The 23297-nt window shown below is 40.9% G+C and overlaps 2 protein-coding genes across 2 annotated transcripts; one reads left to right on the top strand and one right to left on the bottom strand.

Annotated features, from left to right (window-relative positions):
• The first annotated feature begins 692 nt into the window (after window positions 1-692).
• Window positions 693-13289, top strand: LOC112976998. The gene is made up of 21 exons (XM_026088819.1): window positions 693-715; window positions 971-1023; window positions 2515-2607; window positions 3937-4064; window positions 4740-4883; window positions 5495-5578; window positions 6188-6355; window positions 6424-6520; window positions 6616-6839; window positions 7675-7828; window positions 7904-8112; window positions 8195-8312; window positions 8483-8688; window positions 9122-9239; window positions 9884-10053; window positions 10846-10919; window positions 11002-11129; window positions 11861-12050; window positions 12446-12587; window positions 12864-12960; window positions 13270-13289. Exons 1-21 carry the CDS (start codon window positions 693-695, stop codon window positions 13287-13289), a joined length of 2640 nt encoding a protein of 879 aa, XP_025944604.1.
• An 8544-nt stretch (window positions 13290-21833) lies between these two features.
• On the bottom strand, window positions 21834-22355 carry MSGN1 (mesogenin 1). Its single transcript, XM_026088827.1, has one exon. The coding sequence runs from the start codon at window positions 22353-22355 to the stop codon at window positions 21834-21836; it is 522 nt and encodes a 173-aa protein (XP_025944612.1).
• Window positions 22356-23297: the final 942 nt, after the last annotated feature.

The raw sequence follows: 23297 nt of genomic DNA, 5'->3' as shown, positions 1-23297 counted from the left end.
GGACAGGCTTGAAATGCCTACTATAGTAGGCCTGAAACAGGGGAGGGAATGAATAGGAAAAGCCTAAACATATGTCACTTCCCTCCATAAAGAGGGTACAGAGAAAGAGAAATAATAACTTCATTTTTAATAGCTTCCTTTAATAATTTCATTTCAAGTAACTTCATTTAACCTAATCCATGTACGCTATCTTTATCTTATTTATAATTTTGATTTCTTAATATTGCAATACCAATATTCCAGGTAACAAGGACCCATAAAAATAATGCTGACAGAGTAAGGAAATGCAAGTACATATGAAAAATCTTGCAAATCTTCAGAGACAGAGTGAAAGAGAAGTAACTGAGAAATAATGAATTGCCACATGCTTTATCAAAACACTGCCAACTATTTCACTGCCCAGACAACCTGCTGGTCAAGAGCTGGCAACCATAACATCTGAAGGGATTTGGATAGGTGCAGATTTAATCAGTAAAGTAAATGAACAGGTGACACAAATTATAGGTTTATWGTTAGGAGGGCAAACAGCTGAAAATGGGTTTCATCAGTATAAAGGTAGCATCCTTTTCATTTATCCAGGACTGAGMATACTGAAAGAYTTTGATTTTTGTGGAAAGCTGATGACAGATGTTTTAGTTTGTGTATGACAATAACAGAAAAAGCACTGTAGTTAAAGGCCAAGTGAACTGGCAATGGAGTTGGATCTAATGCTGAGGTGAGAACTTCATTACTGCTAGCAATGAACTATCCTATGTAAAGCACCTGATATGTTAACTTCTCTGACTGCATTCACTAACTTTCTAGTACTAACTGCAGAAATCCTATTTTGCCATTTCCAAGTCTAGAACTGTAGTTGTAAATTTAAGTATTCTCTAATGCCTGAACTAGAACTGTCTCTGAGCAAAGAATGCTGTTATCCAGCTGTTGTTACAGCTGGAGTTGCTGCTAATCTCCCTGTCTTCTCTTATAGGTTGTTGCTAATAGGGACACTAGTCTCTGACATATGGACTGAAGATAGGCCAGGTAATGTTGCTGTAAACTGCCTTCATATACTGATTTCCAGGCCTTTTTGTAGGTGATATTCTGCTGAATCAATATCTTTCTCTGTGCTTCAGAGGAGCTTGAAGCTGTTGTAGGAGCCATACTTGCATGTTTTTTTCCTGAGAAACTCCAAACACTAAAGAGGTGTCTCTTGCTAATCACACATTGATGCTGTCTAGGTTTATGTACCATTATAGAAAGCAAGTGTTTCTATCCTTCTTCACTCTGGTAGCAAGCACTGATGGCTTAATATGGACTATATTGTTGCTCTTATTTCCTTAAGCAAAAAATTGCTATACTTTATAGCATGTAAGGTCTTTTAAATACCACTGAGATATTAATGCTTTCTCTGAGAAGAGATGGTTTTCTTAGCCAAAACTGCTGTCTTCACTAACTTCTGCCTTATGAATTAGAGCTGATCCTAGAACAGCAGATGTAGGGAGCTGGTGCTAGGACTCGCTGCCCTCCTGGGTGCTCTGTAAACATATTAGCATCTACCAGAGATCAGGGTGAAAAGGTATATATTTTAGGAGGTCTTGGCCAGCTTGAAGCAATTACATAGTTTCTGCACTGAAGCTAAATCATACTGGTAGCTTGGAATATGGGCAGAAAGAGGTTGTATTCATCAGCATCTCTCTCTGATGTTCCCTGGTATGACCAGCTCTGATACCAGTCACAGTTCTGATTAATTTAAGGATATAGTGCTGACCTCTTTAGGACGAGAGAACCTGTTGGCTCTTGAAATGCGCTCTTGCTATTAAAGTTCTGACTGGAACTAGGTCATGATACCATAAAAACATCTATTTGAAACAACTAATCTCAGTTTAGTAGGGAAATATAGTAAACGGAATAGAAACCACTGAAGCCTTTTGTGCATATAGAACAGTTTGTACCTCTTTCTGCCTTGTGAAAGGTTTGGCAGCCGTAGGCAGCTTCACGCTGCTGCAATAGCTTGGGACTCCAGCTTCTTTTCCTGTGGTCCTCAATGCTCCTGTGCATCTCTGTCCTGGCATGAGCCCTCTGGCTGTTGGTATTTGGTTGAGTGAGCAGGGGAGGTTGGCAGGTAGCTCATGCAGCTGCTCCTCACTTGGAACTGGGTTTGTGGCTCTTTTTGTAAGCAGGGTTTTGTTTTGTGGGGGTTTTCTTGGAATCAAACAGAACAAATAAGACGTTTAGCTTGAGGCAGCAAGTAGTATGATCTTGATCCTGTTTCAAAACCTTTCAATGACAGGCTGCTTTGGGTGGCATTGCCAGCTGACAAGATAAAGTTACTATTGGTATACTAATTTAGGCTGAATTTTCTTTTGGAAGTAATCCTAGATAAGAGAAACTTTAACGCTTCTTGATGAGAGGTGCTGGAGTATAGCTGTCATGATATGTTGACTTTATAAAACAATCTGGAAAGTAATAAGTTTCTGTTTACATGGTACCTTTAATCCACTGTTTACTAGTCTTTTGACGACTTCAATACAGGCTCCATGAGATCAGAGTGCTTGGGGAACTTCTTGCGCATAACACTGAGTGCAGAATACTTTGAGGACAAATACTTGTCTTTTTCTGCTGTTGGTAAGTTGATAAAGAAGAACTTGAAGAGGAAATTATACAAAGTAAAGTGTTTTAAATCCTCTGAGGTTCCCTAATATTAGGATCCCCTGGATCATATTAAGCTCACACAGCTGTGAAAGTAGGCTGTGCCTCATTATAAATAACCAAATGCTACCTTTACTTCTGTACAACTTATTCTGTAGCCTTATAGAGATAACATAGCAACCATCAGCAATCCAGGCTGTCTTTGGACTTGAACTGAAATGCATTTCACAGGAAAACATGGTTGTTTGCCATGTCCATGTTGGTGGATTTCGCTCTCGGTAAAAATGATTCCTAGTAACAGAGCATGTAATTCTGAAGATTCACAAGCTGAAGCTGGCCCTAATTTTTATATTAGCTGCTAAGGGACCTAGTAGATGAGTATAATCTTACTGAAGATAAGAAAAACTAGTTGGGCTGTCTGGCTATGGGCTTGGTAGGCACAAAGTGGTGCATTCAAGTGAAGAGCACCACAAAGTGCCCTAGAAGAATGGAGTGAGATAACTTTGGGGCTAAATGCATTATCAGGTGTAAAGTACATAATGCAAACTCAGCCCTGAAATAGCTCTCAATGTTTGACATATCGTCTGACTACATGTAGGCTATAACACTACATCCATCTTTCTAAAATGTTAATAAACTCTTTGTCATCATCTATTCAATTTGGGCTGTTGTGTTCAGGCATCTTTAGCTACACACAAAGAGACCCTGCAAGCAGGATATGTACAGCTTAAGAATAAAGCAATTATTTTTGGCTTAAAAAAAGACCATTTTGTAGCTTATGAAATCAAGCCAGGCTTTGCCTGCCAGCCCTTATGGGACTCCTGAAAAGTCTCTCTTGGCCAAGCAGGTATCAGTCAGAGGAAGTGTTGGCCTGTACCATCCATTGCCAGAACAGGTCCCTGATGTTGCTAAGTTGTCATCATCCCTGACAGCACAGACTCTGACCCAACTGCTGACTGTTCTATGCTTACTGTTTTCCCCAGCACCACACCCCTTGAGGATTTCACACCTTTCTATTTTGGAGATTATTTTTTCATCTTGAATCCCTGAGCTGCTAATGAACTCTGTCTCAATCTGTCTGTAATTCTACTTTTCTTATCTTTCTACAGACTTTCTTGCAGATTTCTCACAACTTTGCAATTCTCTCTGAAGTCTGAGCTAAGGTTATGCAACTGGGCCACATCAGAGCTGAGCTTTAGGTCCTTGGAACAAGGCAGCAGAACCAAAGGGGCAAGAAAAGATTGAGGGATTTACAGAGAGCAGGCATTATACTCATTAATATTGCTCTTAACTAACTACCCATAGATCAATTTGGCATAGCCTGGGAGATAGATGAGGCCATGGCATCACAGTGCGGCTATACGGTAACTTACAGCTATTGGGGTAACGCTGAATTTCGTGCCTCTGCACTAAGCTGCCATTCTCAGTCAGAGGTAAGTCTAATACGGTGTTTTGACTACAGTGCAACACTGCTGTATATTACTGTTATGCAAAAGACTATGACCCCTTTAGTTAATACCTATGAATAACTTGGTAATGTGTTGAGTGTCTATTAGCAGAAAGCCATTTAATTCTCAAATGTATCCAAGGGCTTGAGAACATTCCTTGGTATTGGCATTTGAGTCAAAGCACAGCTGAGCATATGAATAAGCATATCACACATATGCCCTTGAAGGGCAACTGCTTTCTCATGTGTGAGAACAGGGAATTATGACTGCTAGCTTTGGCTGTATTTAGTGTGTGAGAGACATTAGTTTATAAACTAAAGACACTTGGGCTGCTTTTGTTGCTTGCTTGCTGCTACCATGTCAGAAAGCACAAAATCAAAATGACCCATAAAATATAGTTGTTCTCTCTGGCTCTGGAGTTATATGAAAGATTGAAGCAGCTCTCAAAGGTATTTGTGTTTCTATGTAGATACACATCTAGCTATACATAGCCTATGTAGTTAACCAAACAGAAACCAATGATGCTTCAATATGGATTGCTTTTCCATATAGAGACTGGTAGATGGGTGGATTTTGTAGGTTACTTATAGCATAAGGATAGGGAGTATCTACCTGAAGAAAGATTGGTCTAACAAACAAGCATTCCCTGTGTCCATGCAGAAAGATGTGTTCACAGTAACTATACAAATCAAAGCATCTCATACTCCTGATATGAAAAATGCTGCAACACACCTGAAAAGTGCAAGTTGCCATTATGGCCCATGGAGTCCAAGAGAGTTAATATGTGAAAAAAACTACATGGAGGTAAGTACTGGAAGAGGCTCTCTGGAAGGAAGTTAGGTGCTAGAAATATGTCTGGGAGAAAGAATCCAAACGCCACACCATGAACAATTCACTGGTGAATGTACAGCATGCATCTTAAAGCCTGTGCTAGCGATGCATTTATAAAGCCTATTGAATAGTGTTAATAGCCAATGAAGTTGTGAGATACTATTCAAAAATTTATGCTGATGGATTAAATTCAGTGTTGCCTCAACTTTTCTTTGAGAGAATAATGGAAACGGAAGCTTCCTTCAAAAATATAACCACTGAATTTGGTGGGAAGAAATTTAGGGAGGAAAAGGAGTTATTTCTGAAGAGGACATGGAAGTCTAGAACAAATTCCTGTCCTCAACTCAAAGTAGGACTAGGAAGATATGCTAGCAGTAAAAAGCTGAAATCAAGCAGACCATATATAATGTACCATGCATATTGTCTTTTATGCCATAATTTTTGACTTGAATAAAAATGTTTTTGATCCTCTCTTTGGAAAATGCTAGGGTCTCCTCAATAATCTTATACTGTTATGAAAGTACTGTAAGACTTCTAGGGTGTTGGAGACAAGTAAACAAGTGACACCGGCTTTTTGCATTCAGGTTTCTGTCAGGAGGGAGGTTCCACAAACAGTACATGACTTCATTCAAGATGAACCTGAGGACTGGGCTCTTGCCTTCCCAGAGGTAAAACTACAGCTTTTCTTTTAATAAAAGCTAGTGCTGCTTCTAGTGCTACTGTCCTTCTGTTCTAAGTCCATGCAGTATATTTCAAAAAGCACTTCAGTATGAAGAGCAGAACTTCTGTACCAAGTGGTTTTAACATAGAAATTTTATATATTAGAAATCCAGACAGCCACATCTCCAAGAAAGAAATGGAGACTGATATCTCAAATATCTTCCAAGTGAAGTCATCTTAGGAAAGAACCCTGTGCAACAAGAACCGTCTCTAAATACCCTAGGACCCAGGGGTGAACTATGTGAAGCATTTTTGTTTTTTCTTGGATCTTATATTTGCAACACAGCAGTGCAGTTAACTTCCTGACCCATAAATCATTATGCCCATATAGAATGGGGTGTCTAAGTTTTTTCAGTGCCACGTTTGTCTGGTGTTTTTGATATGGAGATGTGTTTTTCCTATGGTAGAGCAATGCTGAAGGGGTGTCACAATAGCTGTATTTAGAATAATGCAGTAAAACTACTCAGAACTTACGAGCTAATGAAATCATTCAATACAGTAAATAAGGAGTTATTTTGAACAGCATGTTTAAATTATTGATGAATTTCTCTGATTAGGCAAAAACAGGAGAATCCTCAATATGGCAAATAGTGTTTCATCAACCAGAAGAGAAAAAGGCCCTGCTAGTGACTGATGCTTGGCATGCTGGCTACGGACTCAACACCACAGATACCAGGATACTGCTGCGAATACCATACAGTGCTGCACAAATTCAGCTGGTCAAGGTTGGTATGGTCGTTCAGACCCAGTAAGCTGTTGGRCTGTATGGGTCTAACCAGATCTATTCCTGCAGGCTCGGGGAATTACCTTTTCTGCAGTGAGATCAAGTACATTTTACAAACAGCGGTGGATGATCCTGATGGTGGATACTGCTGTGGCATGTCCTGTAGGTGAGAAATTTGGTAACCTACTCCAGTGCTGAAATGTACAAAGACAACTCTGAGCTATAGTCATGAGCTTACAGCTTTTATATCTTGTCCTTAAGATGGTGTGGACTACACTAACAAAACAATCACCTGGACTGTTCCAAAATATATTCAACCCCTCTCTGCTGGAGCAACTAGCTTTAAGGATGTGCTTGTTGAAGCTGGTGTGGATCTACACAAACTGTCTGCTAAAGAAATGGTTTCCAGGAAATACTCATTATCTAATGACTTGGATACAATTACAATCAAGATACCAATAGGTGCAGAAGGTGGTTATTACAAGGTTAGTCACTTGAGTTAAACTGCAGGCCAAGTACTCTGTTTTGTTCTGGGGAGGGAGAATTCTTCATCCTGTTCCTTTTAAATGAAAACTGAGGGAGAAGGGGAAAGGAAAAGGTATGTTAAATCCCAAAAGTCTGGCCAAATACAGTTCTTGGAAGCAACATTTTGTGCAGAAATTCTTTTCTTGCAAGCAGAGATGGACAGAACCAGATATATAGAATATACAGAACTGTTAACTTGTCTCAAGTTAACTCAGTAAGAGCTACCAGCTTTTAGTCCTGATGTTATTTAGGACTGTCTCCAAGGGGTATGAACTATAAAATGTGTGTGGGTTCTGTTGTATGTTACACAACCATATAGGAGAATGAGAACAGCCTATTTGTATAATCTGTACCCATCCCAGTATCATGTGACCTTGTGGACATCTAAATTTAGTGTCTAGGAGTGAACAGGATCCTGAACAAATGTTACAACTAAACTTTGAAGGAAATGGCAGAAGAAGCCCTTTTACTGATTAAACAACCCTCTGCTGCTTTGAAAGGCAAGAGCAGGGTGGGGTGGAGAGGCAGATTTTCAGAAGAAAGTCTCCTGGGTGTCCTGAGATAATCTAAACTCAGAAAAGAGCTGATAATAGGGATACAGCAAGTGCTACTTGAGTTCAAGTTTACTCACAAGTGCTGCTTTTTGCAGATCTCTTTCCCAGTATAAAAGCAGGGCCATGGAACCGAAGACAATTGTTCTGAGCTGTAACTTTAGCTGACCCTGGGAAGCTACAGTACAATTTGTACTTAATGTAAAATCATGATGTACTAAAGGGTGTTGATTTGAAATTCTAGACTTCTGTGAGCAGCGAACAGTATGGGGCAAAATACAGTATCAACCTGTTCTTGGAACATCAGTGGGAAGATAACAAATGGGGACTAACCAAACATACTATCATCAAGGAAATAGAAACACCATTTGAACACGTGGAACTTGCTATAACCAACAGTAAGTAGCTTAACACTGAATTTACTGAAGATACTGGTACTGGTAAGAGCTTAATGTTAACCTGTTCCTTTTCAGACACAAATCTGAGTGCCAGGCTAATGAATGTGACGGTGGGAATGTTCCTCCCTGATGTGGAGCTTGTGAACTTAACCTTTGAGGGGGCAACTGTAAYGGTACTTGAAGCTATTCAGCATGGATATGTAACACATGAAAACAGATATGCTAATGGAAGCAAAACCTATGCAATACAAGTCCCATTTGATGCAGCAAGCATTAAGAAAGAGGTGAGTACTAAGATACTGCAACATATAGTACAGAATTGACTAGATCACTTGATGAGTTTATTTCTAAATATGATCTCTCTAGTACACAAGAGAGGACATTAGAACATACACCCTGAATGTCACACTTGAGTTCATAATCCATCCAACAAGTGATACTTTCACCATTCCGGTCATAACAGTGTCTGCTGTTAAAGATGCAGGTAAGCAAGTGAAACTTGGACAAAACTGTGTACCAGTTTGGCTGCAATTAACCTGGTGGTGAACTCTGCCCTTACCTGGGCTAACTTCAGCCAAGGGTGCTCTGTCCTAAATAGCTGTTTTAAACTCTGATGGCAGCTAGCACACTGGCTAACTCTTAACTCTGTTACAGTACTGCCTAGTGCAAGAGGATTTTGCAATGAGAGGAGTCTCTATCTAATAATCACTCGCGGGAATGTGGACCAAAACTGGCTGCCCTTCATCTCTAACCAGCACCTGACACCAGAGGCTGCGCAAAAGTACAACTATAGCCTGAGTGACAATGGCACTCACTTGGCAGTCTGTGTCCCTTTCCTTTCTCCCCATGTGGACTTTGAAGTAAGGATGCCAACACGTATTAAGCAACTAAAAGGCATGCTCTAGCTGTAAGATATGAACAAGATATACTGTGTCCTTGTAGTTGAAGTAAAACTTTCCTTTATCATAGGCTTGAAAGGATTAATGGAGAACTATTTTCTGCCCTTGGAAGAACTCTAACTTCCCTTGGTTAATGCAGATGAAAGCAGTCAAGAAAAAAGCATTTCACAAGCACTTTAAAGTTGAGCTACCCTTAATGGCAATTGCACATGCAATAGAGTTTGTATTACAAAACCACTGAAAAAGGCTGATGTGGCTGTCTCTAGATTACAAAATCTCTCCTGTAGACTTAATTTTGATCAATCATCTTCACCCTTTGATTGTGATAATTTGCTCTTAGTTCTAGTGGAATAGTGCATCTTCATTCTCTCATCTAACCTGTGATCATCTCTAGGATATTCATCCCTCTGGAATAACGGCTTCACTCCACTTAACCTTGAAGGATGGCATCACCCTGGCTAACAGGAGAGACTTCTCAATTTCCTGCAGATTTTCACCTTCAGAGTTAATGCGTAATAATGCTAACTGTCACTAATGTGTTTCTGGACTACTGTTTATACTTTCCTTTGAACCTCATTACTAAGTCACACAGATAAGCACTCTTTTAAAAGTCTGAATAATTAACTGCTTCTAGAATTTATGCTTATGTGATAACCTATCTGCTTGTCAGCTTTCATATAATCTAATACAGTACAAAGCAAGTCATGCTACAGATGGAACTTACCCCCTGCCATCATCTGCCACTCTGTTTCAGGAGGGGGTTTTTTTGTTTTTTTTTTTAGGGGGGGGGGAAGGGAGGGGAAGGGATCAGCTTGTGAACATGTAATTCCAAAACTACTCATCTAGATTGGATGTACTGAATACCTTGGCTAGAAAAATCTCTTTAGGAGAGGGTGRGACTCGAACTGGGAGGAAAAGGGTCACCTTCACCATCACTTTCACCCAGTGCAGTGCATGCTTCAGCATCAGTCAGCTTGAAGAAGCTGGTATTCAGAACAGCATTAGTGCAGAAAAGAGTCAAGTTCAACTTCTAATATTCATGATCTGCCAAAACCTTGCTAGCAAACCCAAATAAAACCTTTCTTTATTGTGCTAGGCTACAGATTCTAGGGATATGAGTCCTGATTTGTACGGAAAAAGCATTTTTCTTTTTCAGAGTGCCTCCCCAATGGAACTGTGGTTATTACTGCAGTGAAATTGGTAGGGATTGCAGATGTGGACACCAGTCTGCTTGTCTTGAGAGACAGACAATGTAAACCCATTCTAGTGACAGAGAAGACTGCAACCTTCAAGTTCAATGTAAACACTTGTGGAACAAGTAGAACGGTAAAGGCTCAGTGACATGAAGTTTGTTCTGTATTGGAGTAAGGTTATTACTGGAACTGGTAGAAGCTCAGAGCTGAGCAGAAGCTGCAAGAAGGTCATAGCTGACCTTGTGAAAAATGGTATATTTGCACCTGTCTTCCTTCTGTGGCTACTAAATTCAGCTGCACAGAAGTTCTCATTCAGTGAAAGCAATCTTCAAGGTCAGCAGTACTTGCTGAAATCAGCCTTCAGTTTGACATCTCTGAATTGTCTATTGCTAGACTTTAACATAAGTCTGTGCTGTTGGCATGTATCCACATGCCTTGTAGAAGTTGGGTAGATGTCATTAACTAATACTTGACCCAAGACTGGAGTGTTTCCTATTCCTGCCACCTACATACTGCATGAATAGAAAACAGAGGTAAAATAACAAAGGATCAGATCATGCTCAAGTTCAGGTCACACCAAATGCAGCTTACTTTTGCGAGTGCTGCATCTCATGGTGGACTCTGATCCTGCTAATAGAAACAACTGGTCACCTTTCTCAGGTACAGTGCAATTCTTTCTGGGGTATTATTTCATATTCAAGGTATTGTTAGTTGATAAGCTATTTCTTCTTACTACAATATAACTGTTAGCTGTAGTCAGCTTTAGTTCAGTAAACATGGGGCTATTGGCCAATAATCTCTGGCTATTCCCAAATGCATTCTCCTTGATGTAATCTACCAGTCAAGTGAAGAGTGTGAACATTGCCAAAACCAAACTCAATTCTAACATAGTTGTCGTCTTAATAACAATATCTGTATCTTTCAGTTCAACAGCACAACCATGACATATGAAAATGATGTACTCTATTTTAGACCTGGCAGTGATATGCCAGTATACCAGTAAGTATCATTCCCTAGGAGGAGGTTGCCCAAGGTATTTTAGTGTCTAAAATCTAATGCTACATCTTTTTTTTTCCTTCAGATTAAAGTGTGTATGCTGGTACACAATCAAGCAGACTGTTGATGTCCAATATGAATCTAAAAACAACCCAGTACCCAGTATTAAGCCAGGATTTGGCTCTCTTGCTCTCTCATTGAAGCTTTTCAAAGGTAATACTTATGATCAGATTTTAAGGACTCTAACAGGGGTCTCCACTCCAGGATGCAATACAAACTCTGCTGTCTACAAAAGATCTATAGTTGATCAGACCTTTATGCCATTGATACCAAAAAAAAAAAAAAAATTGGCTTCTTTTCCCCCTCCTGCTTGGACTGGACATGGTAAATGGTATGCACAGTAGATATGAGGGTAGTCTTTCTCCCCCACCAGTCCCCAAAATCTTTCTAAGGAGAGGAGTTAGTATTGACCAGAATAATTGTAGCCTGTGTCAGAGAAGGAAGCTATGTGCAATACTTCAGTAAAATGGAATTGACACTGGCAGAAAGGGCTAACTGAAGCCTGAACCATCCCTCTCCTTGAGGGAAGTGGCCCTGCTGCATTTTTTTCAGTACCTTTCCAGAGACGGTTTTGAATGAACGTTTTATTCTCCTTCTGCAGAAGGAACGCATTCTCCTCTGGGTCCTCCAAACCTAAGAATATACTTTAAATCTTTCCTTTCCTTACCAGTTCTTGTTCTCCCACCATCCTAACCCTGTCAGTCAACATCCATATGCTCTAGCAGATTTTGTATTACTGTATCTAAGTAAACAGTGGTGGAAAGAAGAGTGAAGCAAAGACTTGGTGAATGCTTACACTGTGTGGTGGTTTGGGGGAGGGGGTGAAGGGAGGGAACAAACCAAAAGACAATCCCACAGTCTAATGTCAATACTCTGTCTTGTAGAGAAGTCCTTTTCTGACCCCTACAAGGAATCAGAATATCCTGTGGTAAAATACTTGAGGGAGGCACTGTATTTTGAAGTTGAATTGCTCCAGTCTGAAGATGTGAGACTAGAACTAAACTTAGAAGATTGTTGGGCTACGAACTCCCAAAGCAGTGACAGCCATCCCCAGTGGCCTATCCTTATAAATGGGTAAGGAGAACTTTCATCTTGGTTTTGGTAACTGTTCAGTATAAGGCCCATTTTCCCAGCTGGAAGAAAAAGGGAAGAGGATATAGAAGGATTATTTTGTCCTAACTATATAATTGTTCCTAAATTGTAAAGTACACTGATGGTATCTGCATGCTGGGTATGCCTTCTGGTGGCAGCAGGTCCTCAGTGTGGCCAGAAGTACTTTTAGCTAGAAAGAACAAGAAGCAACGATAGCTGCGGCCAAAGATGGGGACCACCAATAGGGGGGAGGCGCTATCCATACCACTATTGTATGAGGAAAACAAAGCTCCTGTACATTTCACTTCCTTGTCTTGTTTAAAGATCTTGTTGAAATGATGAACATCTAAGTTAAGTAACTTTCCCTTCCCAAAAAGGTGTGAAAATAGTGAAGACTCTCACAGAACCATATTCCACCAAGTTATTTATAGCCCCAGAGTAAAATTTCCTCAGCACCTGAAGAGATTTGAAGTGAGGATGTTCACTTTTGTTCAAGGCACAACTCTGCTACAAGAGCAGGTGAGATGCCTCTGTAACTTGTCATGTGCTTTATGAAGTGAGATGTGTGTCCCTAAAGTTGGACTGCTGCAGGCAGCAAACACTGTCAAAAGCCTGTGCTGATCACTGACTTGGAGGTATTAGCCTCCTTCATGAAAGCATAGTGGTCTATGGGGAGCAAATACAGACTAGCTACTCAATAGTGCTCAGTTCTTCTCCTCTGATACACATACTGACCACAGAAGTTTGCCAGATATGATTGCCTTGCATTGTAAAATAAATATTTTTGTCTTGTAGCTGTATTTCCACTGCAGGGTGGTGATCTGCAGCACTATGCACCAGTCTTCAGACTCTCTTTGTCCAAGGAGATGCAATCCTGGGAAACACAGACTTGGTAAGAAAATGGGCACTTCTTAAGTCACCCTTGAATCTTTACTCAGCAACATGGTATATGCTATCAGGAGCTTTGTCAGATGACAGACTCCTGTTCAACACAAACAAGAACATTAAATGCTGAAATGTCTCACTAGACCGCAGTGCAGAATCCCATCTGTATGGGCAAGCATCATCTGGAGCAGTACTTTTTAAGAAGGAAAAGGTGACTGGAAGAGGTTGGTGTCACTCTTAAGTTACATTATTGAAGGACTAAGTGTACTGCTATTGTAACAACAGGCTCATGTAAATCTGTCTCTTCTCCCTGTAGGTGAATATGTGGACTTTTGATAAAGACTGAACAAGAACTGTTAGTTTTAAGAAATCGCATTTTAGGTGGTGTAAGCAAGTGCAGTCTGCCTAGAGAATGCTTACAAGTAAGGACATCTTGAAAATATCTACTGGGGAAATATATTGACAGTGTTCACCAAGAAAAGAGTCAGCTAACCAATATGGATATATCTCTGTCTTTGATTAATCAACTTACTGTGTTGCTTGGGCTCCTCTAATGTGTAGAAGTCTTAATGTGTGACTCGTGTCTGAACTAGTCTGCTCAGTTAACATGTCTGAAACTGTCATGGCTAGTCATTTTGTAGTTGGAAGCATCTGTTTTGGGGTAGGGGGAGGAAGGCAATGGAAGGAGTGAAATCTGTTGTAAATCATTGGAACCAGATAAATCTCATGCTTTTTTTCCTCTGCTTTCCCCAGCTTCAATATGAATAAAGTGTTCCAGGGAGCTTAATGTCAGTAAGAGAAAGCACTTTTCAAAGCAAGACAGGGATGAACATACTTAATCCTATAGTAGATACTGACAGAAAACCTGTAAGCTGTGGCTCTCACTGTAGTGTTGTGGCTCTGGAGGGTAAAGTTGTTTCCCCTGAGTGGGGGGAAATTGGTCACAGGTAGCATCAGTGACTTCACTTGGTTGATTAGGCTGTCAGCCTAAAGGAAAAAGGCTTTTAGTGGTGACTTGTTACACTAATAATAGACAGACCCTATCCACAAAGTGTTAAAGGATGCTTCCTTCCTAGTAAATGTGATGCCTAGAAGCAGCTGTCAGAGTATTGGTTTTCTTGGTTTTGTTTTTTATGGGAAGAAAAACTCTAGTTTGGGTTTCTTCTTCATATCTGAACAGTGATGTGAAAACAGTTCAGATTCAATATTGCATTTTCCTGTTCTAAGGAAAGCTATTGCTTAGCATGAATCATTATCCCTTAGGGCTAAAGATACGATAATGGGTGTACAGTGCTGTCTGCTTTTTAACTTTATATTAAACAATTATACAACAGGGGATTTCTGTGGAAAAATAAGTTGAGCAAAAAAGTATTTCATGGATCTAATTTCACTTTGTGAAAAATACAGTGTCTGTAAGATTGTACCTCTGTTGCTATAATACCTGTACAGAGATCCCACTAAACGGTTTGTGCTATAATCATATGCTCATGTTGGTAAGTCTTGTGTCTTCCAGTTACCTGCTAAACAGTAGATCTCCCTTATTGTCCTTTCTAAAAAAAATTTGTTCAGCTTTGCATGGGCTGTAATATCTGTGCTTTAATCCCATAATTGCTGCTTGAAAAAACACCTTCATCTTGCCTTTTCTTACTGAGGTGAGAATCAGTATCTGTTTAACTCTGTTTCCTTAGATCCAGCCCTCTCAGCCTCTTCAGTGTATTGAAATATGCCAGGACCTTCCCCACTTGTCCCGGGGCAATGAAGTGCAAGCACACACGTGTGTGTGTGTGTGTGTGTGTACAGTAGTATGGATGTAGTCAGACTGCCAGCCAGCCTAGCTATAGGGCTAGAAAATGATCCCTCACCCTGTCTCCCTTGGCAGTATATGCCTAGCCTAAGGATAGGTGTCACCTTGCATGTGGGCCTCATGATGAGGGAAATATTAAATCCATAGCTGCTCCTCCAGAATGAGTTTTCCAATAGAGGAGGCTATTGTGCTAAGAGTCTTGTTACTACAGTAGCAGGTGTAGATTAAAGCCATGGAGCTATGGTATCAAGGGATGAGATGCAAGTATGTCAGCAAGGGAATAAAAGAAAAGAGCAAGACGTAAGGTTTGACAAGCCAATGTGCCTGGTGCTTTCTCCTGTGTTAATCCCAATGGGTTAAACGCTAGGTATGCCTCTGACTGTGGGCACGATCTATTGAGAATTCAAAGGGCACACCTATACTATGCTGCCAGGGTTTTGCCCCTAACAGAACACAAGTGGAAGCACTTTAAGTGGTATGGAGATTTCCCCATATGCTTTACAGAATGCAGTAGTCTAGGGGCTGGCACAATAACAGGAGTATGAGGTTAGGCCACCTATTTTTGCTATTAACTCGTCTTCTGTTGTGGGTGTTTTGTTCCTTTCTCCAAACAGACTCAAGGACAAAGTAGCTTACGAATAGAAATGTGCTATTTACCATCTTGTATCTAAAGCATCTTCACCTCTTTCATGAGATTAGTCAATATCTTGATCTTTTGTTTGTTGACAGGGATTTAAGAGCTGTTGAAAGGAAGATGGTGCCCAAGTAAACTTTATTTGACTTGCTCTTTTGCTTTTCTAGAAGCTCTGTTCAGTGTCATTTTGCTAAGTGTGAAAGGGCCATTCTATCTATTAACACTTCTTTTTAATGTTTTGGAAAATTCAGGAAGATTCTGCTTCACGACTGGACTAGGATTTACATGAACCTTCTTGCCAGACTTTCCAGCAGCATGCAAGGCGCACAAATCCCATTTGAATATCAGTAAAATCTTTTAAAGGAGACATAACAGTAGTAGTTCTCTCTCCACCTCAGAGGTGTCTGTTTATACTAAAATTCAGGAACTGCCTTCCTGGTTTTATATATAAAAAGGGGTAAAAATCCTCTTCAAGTGTTGATTCAACACCTCTCTGCCTTTTAAGTGGATATTTTATGACCACATGCTTTTCCCCCTGGTATTTGGGATGTTATTTTTATACCCCTGTTAACACAAGTTGAAAGGAGATCAATCTTCTTTGTTTATGTTTAATGTCTTCTGCAACTTCAACAGGTGAATGATAAAAGTCTAAGGGAAAAGTCTGGTGTGATTTGTTTTTATAGGAAAATAGAAACAATAATAGAAGTGTACTGCAGACAGTTACTTCCACTTGAAATAAATGGTGGTAAGTCAATGCTACAAATAGCCTCGTTATTTCCAATCGCTGATAGAAACAGAGTTCATTTTTTTTATAATCTATATTCAGCAACATGGCTAATACTTTAAGTGTGTGCTACTTTGATCTTTTAAAACAGCAAAAGCTTTCTTTTAGCTGAACACTGAAAAACTAAGAATATGGGTGTTTATTTTCTGGCCCAAATTACACTTTCATTTTGGTATATTATTTTGCTTTTAGTTTTAAACTTCAATATTTGTAGTAGGAGAGTAAGCACCATGCACCTATATTCAGATGAAAACGTAGTCCAGCAATAAGCTAATGATTTGTGGTAGAAGCCAGAACTTAAACCCAGACCTCCCAAATCTATTTAATAGCCTTCAGTTAGTCATTTCCATCCAGATTTGGCTTTCCTTAAATATGTGAACCCAGAAACACCTAAAGAAAGCTAGGGTGACCAGATTCTCAAATCTAAGACAGATGAGTACTTCAAAATCAATGCTTTAAAACACAAGTAGGCTGAATCRGTCTCCTTACACCAGTCTGTGTAGTGATAAGAGCAAACCTAGTCTGATGTTGCTGTGTAACAGAGGCAAAGTCAAAGGCTTAATGAAGGAGTTAGGTCCATCTGGACCCCTTTAACTTGCCAAAAACAAACTGGCATATTGGGAGGTAGGACTTGTCCCCATGACCCCTTTTCCATCTGTAAAATGTGGCAGTAGCATTTGTTGTTGGATGACAAATATCTTAAGGAATAAGAGGAAGTCAGATACTATCCATCCCTTCAGAAGTTGGGCTATCCATACACACATGTGCATGTATATAAATACAACATCTCTCAAACTACTACCATGAAGAGCTGTAGGGAAAGCCTCTGACCTCCCTAGTAGAAGGTTTGCAGGGCTGTGCTATCTCATGGATAAGCAGCTTCCCCCAAGGAATCTGCTGAGGCCTGTTAGTGGGAGGCTATCTTTCCCCAAAGCACACCTATGTGCAGCCCAAATGTGTAACCATAAAACTTCTTGGCACCTACGTGGTGCTTCTCAGTTTAGAATTTCAAAGCATTTTATGCAGGCTGGGCTCCCCTCTGCTTTCATGAGGGGGTGAGCTCTGCAGCTCCACAGACATAGCGAGGGGTGATTGGGAGAACTTATTCTGAGATCTTTTAACCACTGAAGAATATTTCCTTGGAAGCAGAATAGAACAGAATCTGAATGGGGAATAGTACTTGACCACCTCAGTATCTTCAGTGTGTCTAGCCAGGCTTCTGTACCCATTTTACAGTGTGTACAGTGAAGCCATCACTCACCTGAATTCAAATGGAAGGCCTACCCTGGAGACAGGAGTTGCTCCTGGGTTAATGCCCTAACTACTAGACTTCCTCTCTTCCAGAGGAGTCCTCTCTCCTGAAGAAAATAGCAGCATATATTTCCAGCTGCATCAGAACAGCCTTTGTTCTCTGTGAGGTYTAAGAAGAAACTGAGACCCTGCTCTCCTACTGTGAGAGCAGCAGTGATTCCCTTCAGCAGCACCAGCTGACTGGCTTTCAGCACCAAAGGAATTAACTTGTATAAAATCCATTATATGTAGCTGTCTGCTTTTCCCTGCCTAAATCTGATGTAATAAAAAGGTTAGGATGGAAGCAGGGAAAAGTCACAAGCCAGAACCATGAGGAAAACTTTCCAAGGGCTCTGCGGCTTAGAGATGCATCTGGTTCCTGCTCAGTGATTCATCCAGAATGAAAACAGTGCTGCTCTGAACCAGAAGAGCAACTCAGCAAGCAATGCAGCTACTGACTTCCAGGCTTCCAACTAATTYGGTGGCCCTTCTTTTTTGTGGGGAGAGAGGGGGAGGTTGTGCATTCCCCTCTGCTTTCTCTTCTGCCTGAGGGACACCTTTGCCTTCAACCTGCAGGCGGTTTCACTACTTTGCTCTTCTGTGTCTTTGGACAGGTGTAGCATTTGTGCATCATCTATACTGTTTCTCTCTGGCTTAGTACAAAAGCATGTTTGTAATGTCTGGAAACATTTGTTAAAAGGCAAAATACTTGCACCTAGTGTGCAGCAACTGACTTGGGGAGCATCAGATGGGATAATGGTCTGATCAGTAAACTGGAAATGAAGGAACAGTAGTTCAACTGAATGGCCAGCAAGCATCTAACCAATTGAAAAACCATGAGCTCTCCAAGGATTGATCGATCTATTTATATTACGTGTGTGTGTGTGTATATATATATTTTTTTTTTTTTTTGAAGTTGCTAGCACCACAGCTTATAAGGAGCTGCCATGGCAATGGCAGATGCCATTTAGAACAAACTAGCTTTTATATTCTTGCATATGCTCCTGGGGCTAGATCTTCTGCCATGGAGAAGGGGACTTGAAACTTCAGTCTTTTTCACAGCAAGTAAATATCCTGAAGTTCTGGGGTAAAGGACAGGAGAGATCTTGATCATGTTCTATTGTGTTTAGATAAACCAGTATTTATCAGGAACAGGACTTGTACCAACACAATTCAGCCCATCCTATCCAGTGCTACACAGATGCCAAGGGGAAGAATTACAAAGGGAGAGATTTAGAGAGATGCTGCATGTCAGGCAGAGCAATAACTTGTTTTTTTCAGGGATGGGAGGACTAAAGATGRCAAAAGTCTGGGTCACAGGCAGGAATATGTCATGTGCCTTGGTCGCTTCCCCCCMCACACACACACCTTTTTCACCCTGACACACAGGTGCAAGGAGAGATCCCCTGAAAGGGTGAGCTTGTCACAGGGCTCTTTCAATACCAATAAATTAAATGGTGCTAGTGAACAAACTACTCAAATAAACCAACTCTGTCTCAGATGCAGGCCTTGCTCCCAAGCAATTCTGCAGCACAGGTAGGGATTTAGTTAGACTAAGACCTGTTCCCTAAGACCTGTTCCCTAAGGGCAGCTTGAATGCAGGTACTTTGTGTTGGAGTTCAAAGAACTTAAAGCCATACCAATGGCCACTGGGTTTTCAGGACTAGAGAGCGGGGTCTGGCACAGTGTAGTTTACTAGTACAGAAGTAGTAAAGGGGTCCTTCTGAAACTCTAAGCCTTTGCCATTAGTTAGAGGTGTTGCTTCACCTTGGACTCAAAGGGACAGGAAGAGTTAATCTGCAGGGAACCAACAAGCTTGCAAGGGCTTTGGCTTTCACTTTCTCTGCAGTGCCGGGAGATGCTGAACCTGAGTCACTCCTCACGTCTGCAAGGTACCTGCTGCTGGGGCAACTCTGCATACAGCCCTACTAAGCTCCAGGGTTACTTGACTGGGTCCTGGACAACAGCCTCCTGAAGGCATTGGCTAATACGATCTTCATTTGTAGATGGGCAAACTGAGGTAGTAATGCTTGAYGACTAGCCAAAGCCATATATAAACTAACAATAAAAGTGGATCCTTCAGCCCCCCTGTTTCTCTGCTTTAACCACAAGCCTATAGGCTTCCTTACCTGAAGAGCTGAAAAGTGAAGTCATTACTTTCAGTTTCAGGTGTGGAAGATTTGAAAAACAAGGTTAAAAGCCTTCCCAAGCACAGACAGTCTATCAAATTAATATATTTGTGCATGATGATGCTCTATAAGCAACATCATCCAAGAATGATGGAATTATCTTCATAAGCATCTGCTGGTGATTTGCCACCCCTAGTGAGCAGGTGCTCCTTTATAACTGTCAACTGCAGTAGGAGTCTTCTCTAAAAGAGTGCACTCAGGATCAGATTTTCGGGTCTGGTTCTGCAGCAAGGTCCCATGACCACATTATTATTCAATTGAAATGCGTGAGGACTGCAACCAAATCAATCCAGACAGACTTCGGTATCTGTGAGGCTCTGCATCTGCTCAAATCCAGATCAGTTGTACAGGCTTATAGTAACAAATCTACACTCTTGCTGAAACACTAAAGCTTGTGAGAAATCTAATATGGGTTAAAACAGAACAGAAGCATATGGGGATATACTTAAATGTAGGTGCTTCTTGGACTGACAGAACTACCTGCATAAATTTGAACTTAGCTGCTTTTTTCAGACACTGATGAATTTCGCACTGATTACTGCAGTATGCATATATTGTGTGAGAAGAGTATTGAGTCAGCTTAGACTGAGCCTTGGAGAAAAAAATGTACAAAGACCATTACATTTCATTCCAAACAAACAAATAGAGAAAGTGAACAGAAAGAGGAAAAGAAAAAAGAGAAAGATACAAAAAAGTTTTAGCTTTGCAGTGCTCTGGTACAGGATGTATCTGTAAACAAACCATCTGCCCAACACCAACGTGCTGATCTATCCATCCTGGTGAGAGAAGCCTGTTACCTCCTGACTGCTGCTCCCTGTGCCTTACAGCTCTCCGCGGAGAAAAGGTTACTCTGCCTTAATCAGCTCCACACAACCCAGCCCTGCACTGCAGCAATGCTCCACCTCTTCTCCGGGTTTTGCTCCTCTCTGTTCATTGCTGGCCTCAGGGAGCAGAGTCTTTCAGCAGAGAGCCAAGTTTTCCAAATCAATCTGCAATAAGATTTACAAAGCAACCCATTTTTGTGTAGTGTAGTTAGACCCGTGTGACATCTATCAGACRAAAGTCAAAGTAATTAAAGATTTGGACTATTTCCTGGTTTGTTGGGGTTTTGAGGGTTTTGAATATATATTTTTTTCTTTTTTAAAGGACTTGTTCACCATAGCAGGCAGTTGATCTGACAGCTTTTAATAAGGAGACCTTATGGTTACTAGAGACCCTCTAGGTTTCRATACACCTTGAAGGTAAACTTTGCATCTTTCTGATACCTGACCATTTCAGGTCAACCAAAGAGAAGGAAGGGGAGAAGCAGTACTAAGTCCAGTCTTATTTCTTCTAGCAATCATCTGATGTGAAAATGTCTGAAATGTGAAAGTTTGCAGACATTGAAGGAAGGAAGGGGGTTATACATTAAATACAGAAATAGGATATGTTTCTGCATATATTAAAAAAGAAGATAGACTTTATCAGCAAGTATCTATATAAAATGTCAGTTTGTTTATATTTCATTTCCAATATTTAGTGGTCATTAATTATTAGATTATACTTATCTATCAGATATATAAAGCAAGATACAGAGCATGTGAGTGATATTTATTTGATTATGAGTAAAAATGTTCTTAATATTACTTAGTTTCTTGATTTTTAGGTACAGTAGAAATGTGGATAAATAGACAAAGCTTGGACTAACTATACACGTTCTTCCTTGTCCTAATATTAAAGTGCCTACAAATCAATACATTTAGTATTCCTATAGTGTTGTTGTTATATACTTTTTTTAAACTCACTTTAAAATCTATGGGTTTACCACTGTCCTTATTAAACAGAAGATCAGTCAGAACAGTGATACATACATCCTAGTAGGATCAGCTGGCTTTTTTTGACTTTTGTATCAGACTAGGTTTAATATTTCTTAGAAGCTCATTATTAAAAAGCAAGACATGAAAAAGCAAAAAGCAAGATTTCCAGCTCGGCAACCCACAGCTCGGGTTTAGGCAATCAATCCTATATCACCTTCCAGCACTCCATCCTATGTACAACAGCGACCCTCGCGCTCCCTCCCTCTGCTCCGTCCTCCTCCCCTGCGCCACACCATGGTATTCTGGCGAGGAAGACGTTCYGCTGGATTTTTTTGTAAAGACAGAATCCCAGCTTTCCGGGGGCGGGTTCTTCAAGCCGGGGCCTATGCCCGCTTCACGCTGTTCAGAAGATCCGTCAGTTCGCTGATATACTTGATGGTGTATTTCAGGGTCTGTATTTTGGTGAGAGGCTGGCCCCTCTGGCTGTAGACAGGAGGCAGGTAGTTGCGCAGGGTGTGCAAAGCCTCCGCCAGGGTCCTCATCCTCAGCTTCTCCCTCTCGCTGGCTTTCCTCCTGCGCTGGGCCGACATGCGGACCTTGGTGCCCTTGGGGAGCCGGGCCTGCCCGGGGCTCGGCAGGTAGGCGGCGGGGAAATCCTCCAGGCTGTATCCCGCCAGGCTGCTGCTGCTGCCGCTGCTGCGGTAGGGGGTCTCGATCGCCGCCGGGCAAGGGGACGGAGAGTAGGACTCGAAGGAAGGAGCTGGAGATAAGCTGTGAGGAGACGAGGCCTGGTTCAGCTCAAAAGCCCCGGCGTTGTTTTTCCAGTCCCAGGGAGATAAGCAGACAGGATGCTCCGAGCCCAAACCGTCTTCCATGTTTATCAAAGTCTCGTGCAATTTGTCCATTGCGGAGGAGCGCCCGGGAGAAGCAATTCCCTCTGCCGGTCGGCAAAGGCTGAAGCCTCCGGCCGCGGGGACCTTTTTATGATGGCGGGAGGAAAGTGACAAAGTGGGAACGCGGCTTTGGTGAGAGGAGTTCAAAGGGGAGCCACAAGTGCGAGGATGGAAAATGAACTCCTGATGTGCTAGTTTCTCCTCAGCGATAATTATCAACCTTCAGCTAAAAAGCCTTTAAGCTAACAGGCAGCAGCGAGAAAGGAGGAAAAAAAAAGATTATCTTCTTGTAACTAAACCAATTAAGGCTGCACATCTACATTTAACATTGTGCTGGGGGGATAAGCAGGGGAGTGGAAAAAGAAAACTATCGATTTTTAAAAACAATTTGCAGACATAGAATTTCAAGCTAACGTGCATTAACACAAACCTTGAATTAAAACAAGAGCCACGTTTTCTGTGTGACTCAAAGTAATGGCACCACTGCAATGATGAATTGATCCATACTGGCTGCTGAGGAGATATTCTCTCATTATCTGTGTCTTAAAAATGAAAGTCAGAGATGGTTCGCTTGCATTTCTGTATGTTCTAGCTCGGGGGCTTTCCCTCTGCATTAGGGTATAACTTCTCTTTGGATATCTTTGGTTTTCAACAGAAGAAAGGAAAAAAAATTCATTCCCTGCAGTCCGTATGTTCATTTGCCATTTTAAATCATGAATTGAAAATCAGAAAATCAAAGCCAAAGTTCCATATGAGAAAGATGTAGAAAAAATATTTTAAAAAATAATTGGCTAAGAAATAACATAAACAGTGTATAAACTTCAGGCCCAGACAAGCGTTTTACATAGAATTTGATTCAAAGTTGTAAGAAATAGATCAGATGAATAAGAGAGGACTAAAAGCTATTTATGTAAAATTCTATACCTCTGGAATCCTTTCTTCCACCAAAAAGTT

Source organism: Apteryx rowi, unplaced genomic scaffold (assembly GCF_003343035.1).
Source record: "Apteryx rowi isolate R43461 unplaced genomic scaffold, aptRow1 scaffold_789, whole genome shotgun sequence".
NCBI classification, from domain to species: Eukaryota; Metazoa; Chordata; class Aves; order Apterygiformes; family Apterygidae; genus Apteryx; species Apteryx rowi.
The sequence above is the reverse complement of the archived record's forward strand: the minus strand, read 5'-3'. Positions and strand labels throughout refer to the sequence as shown.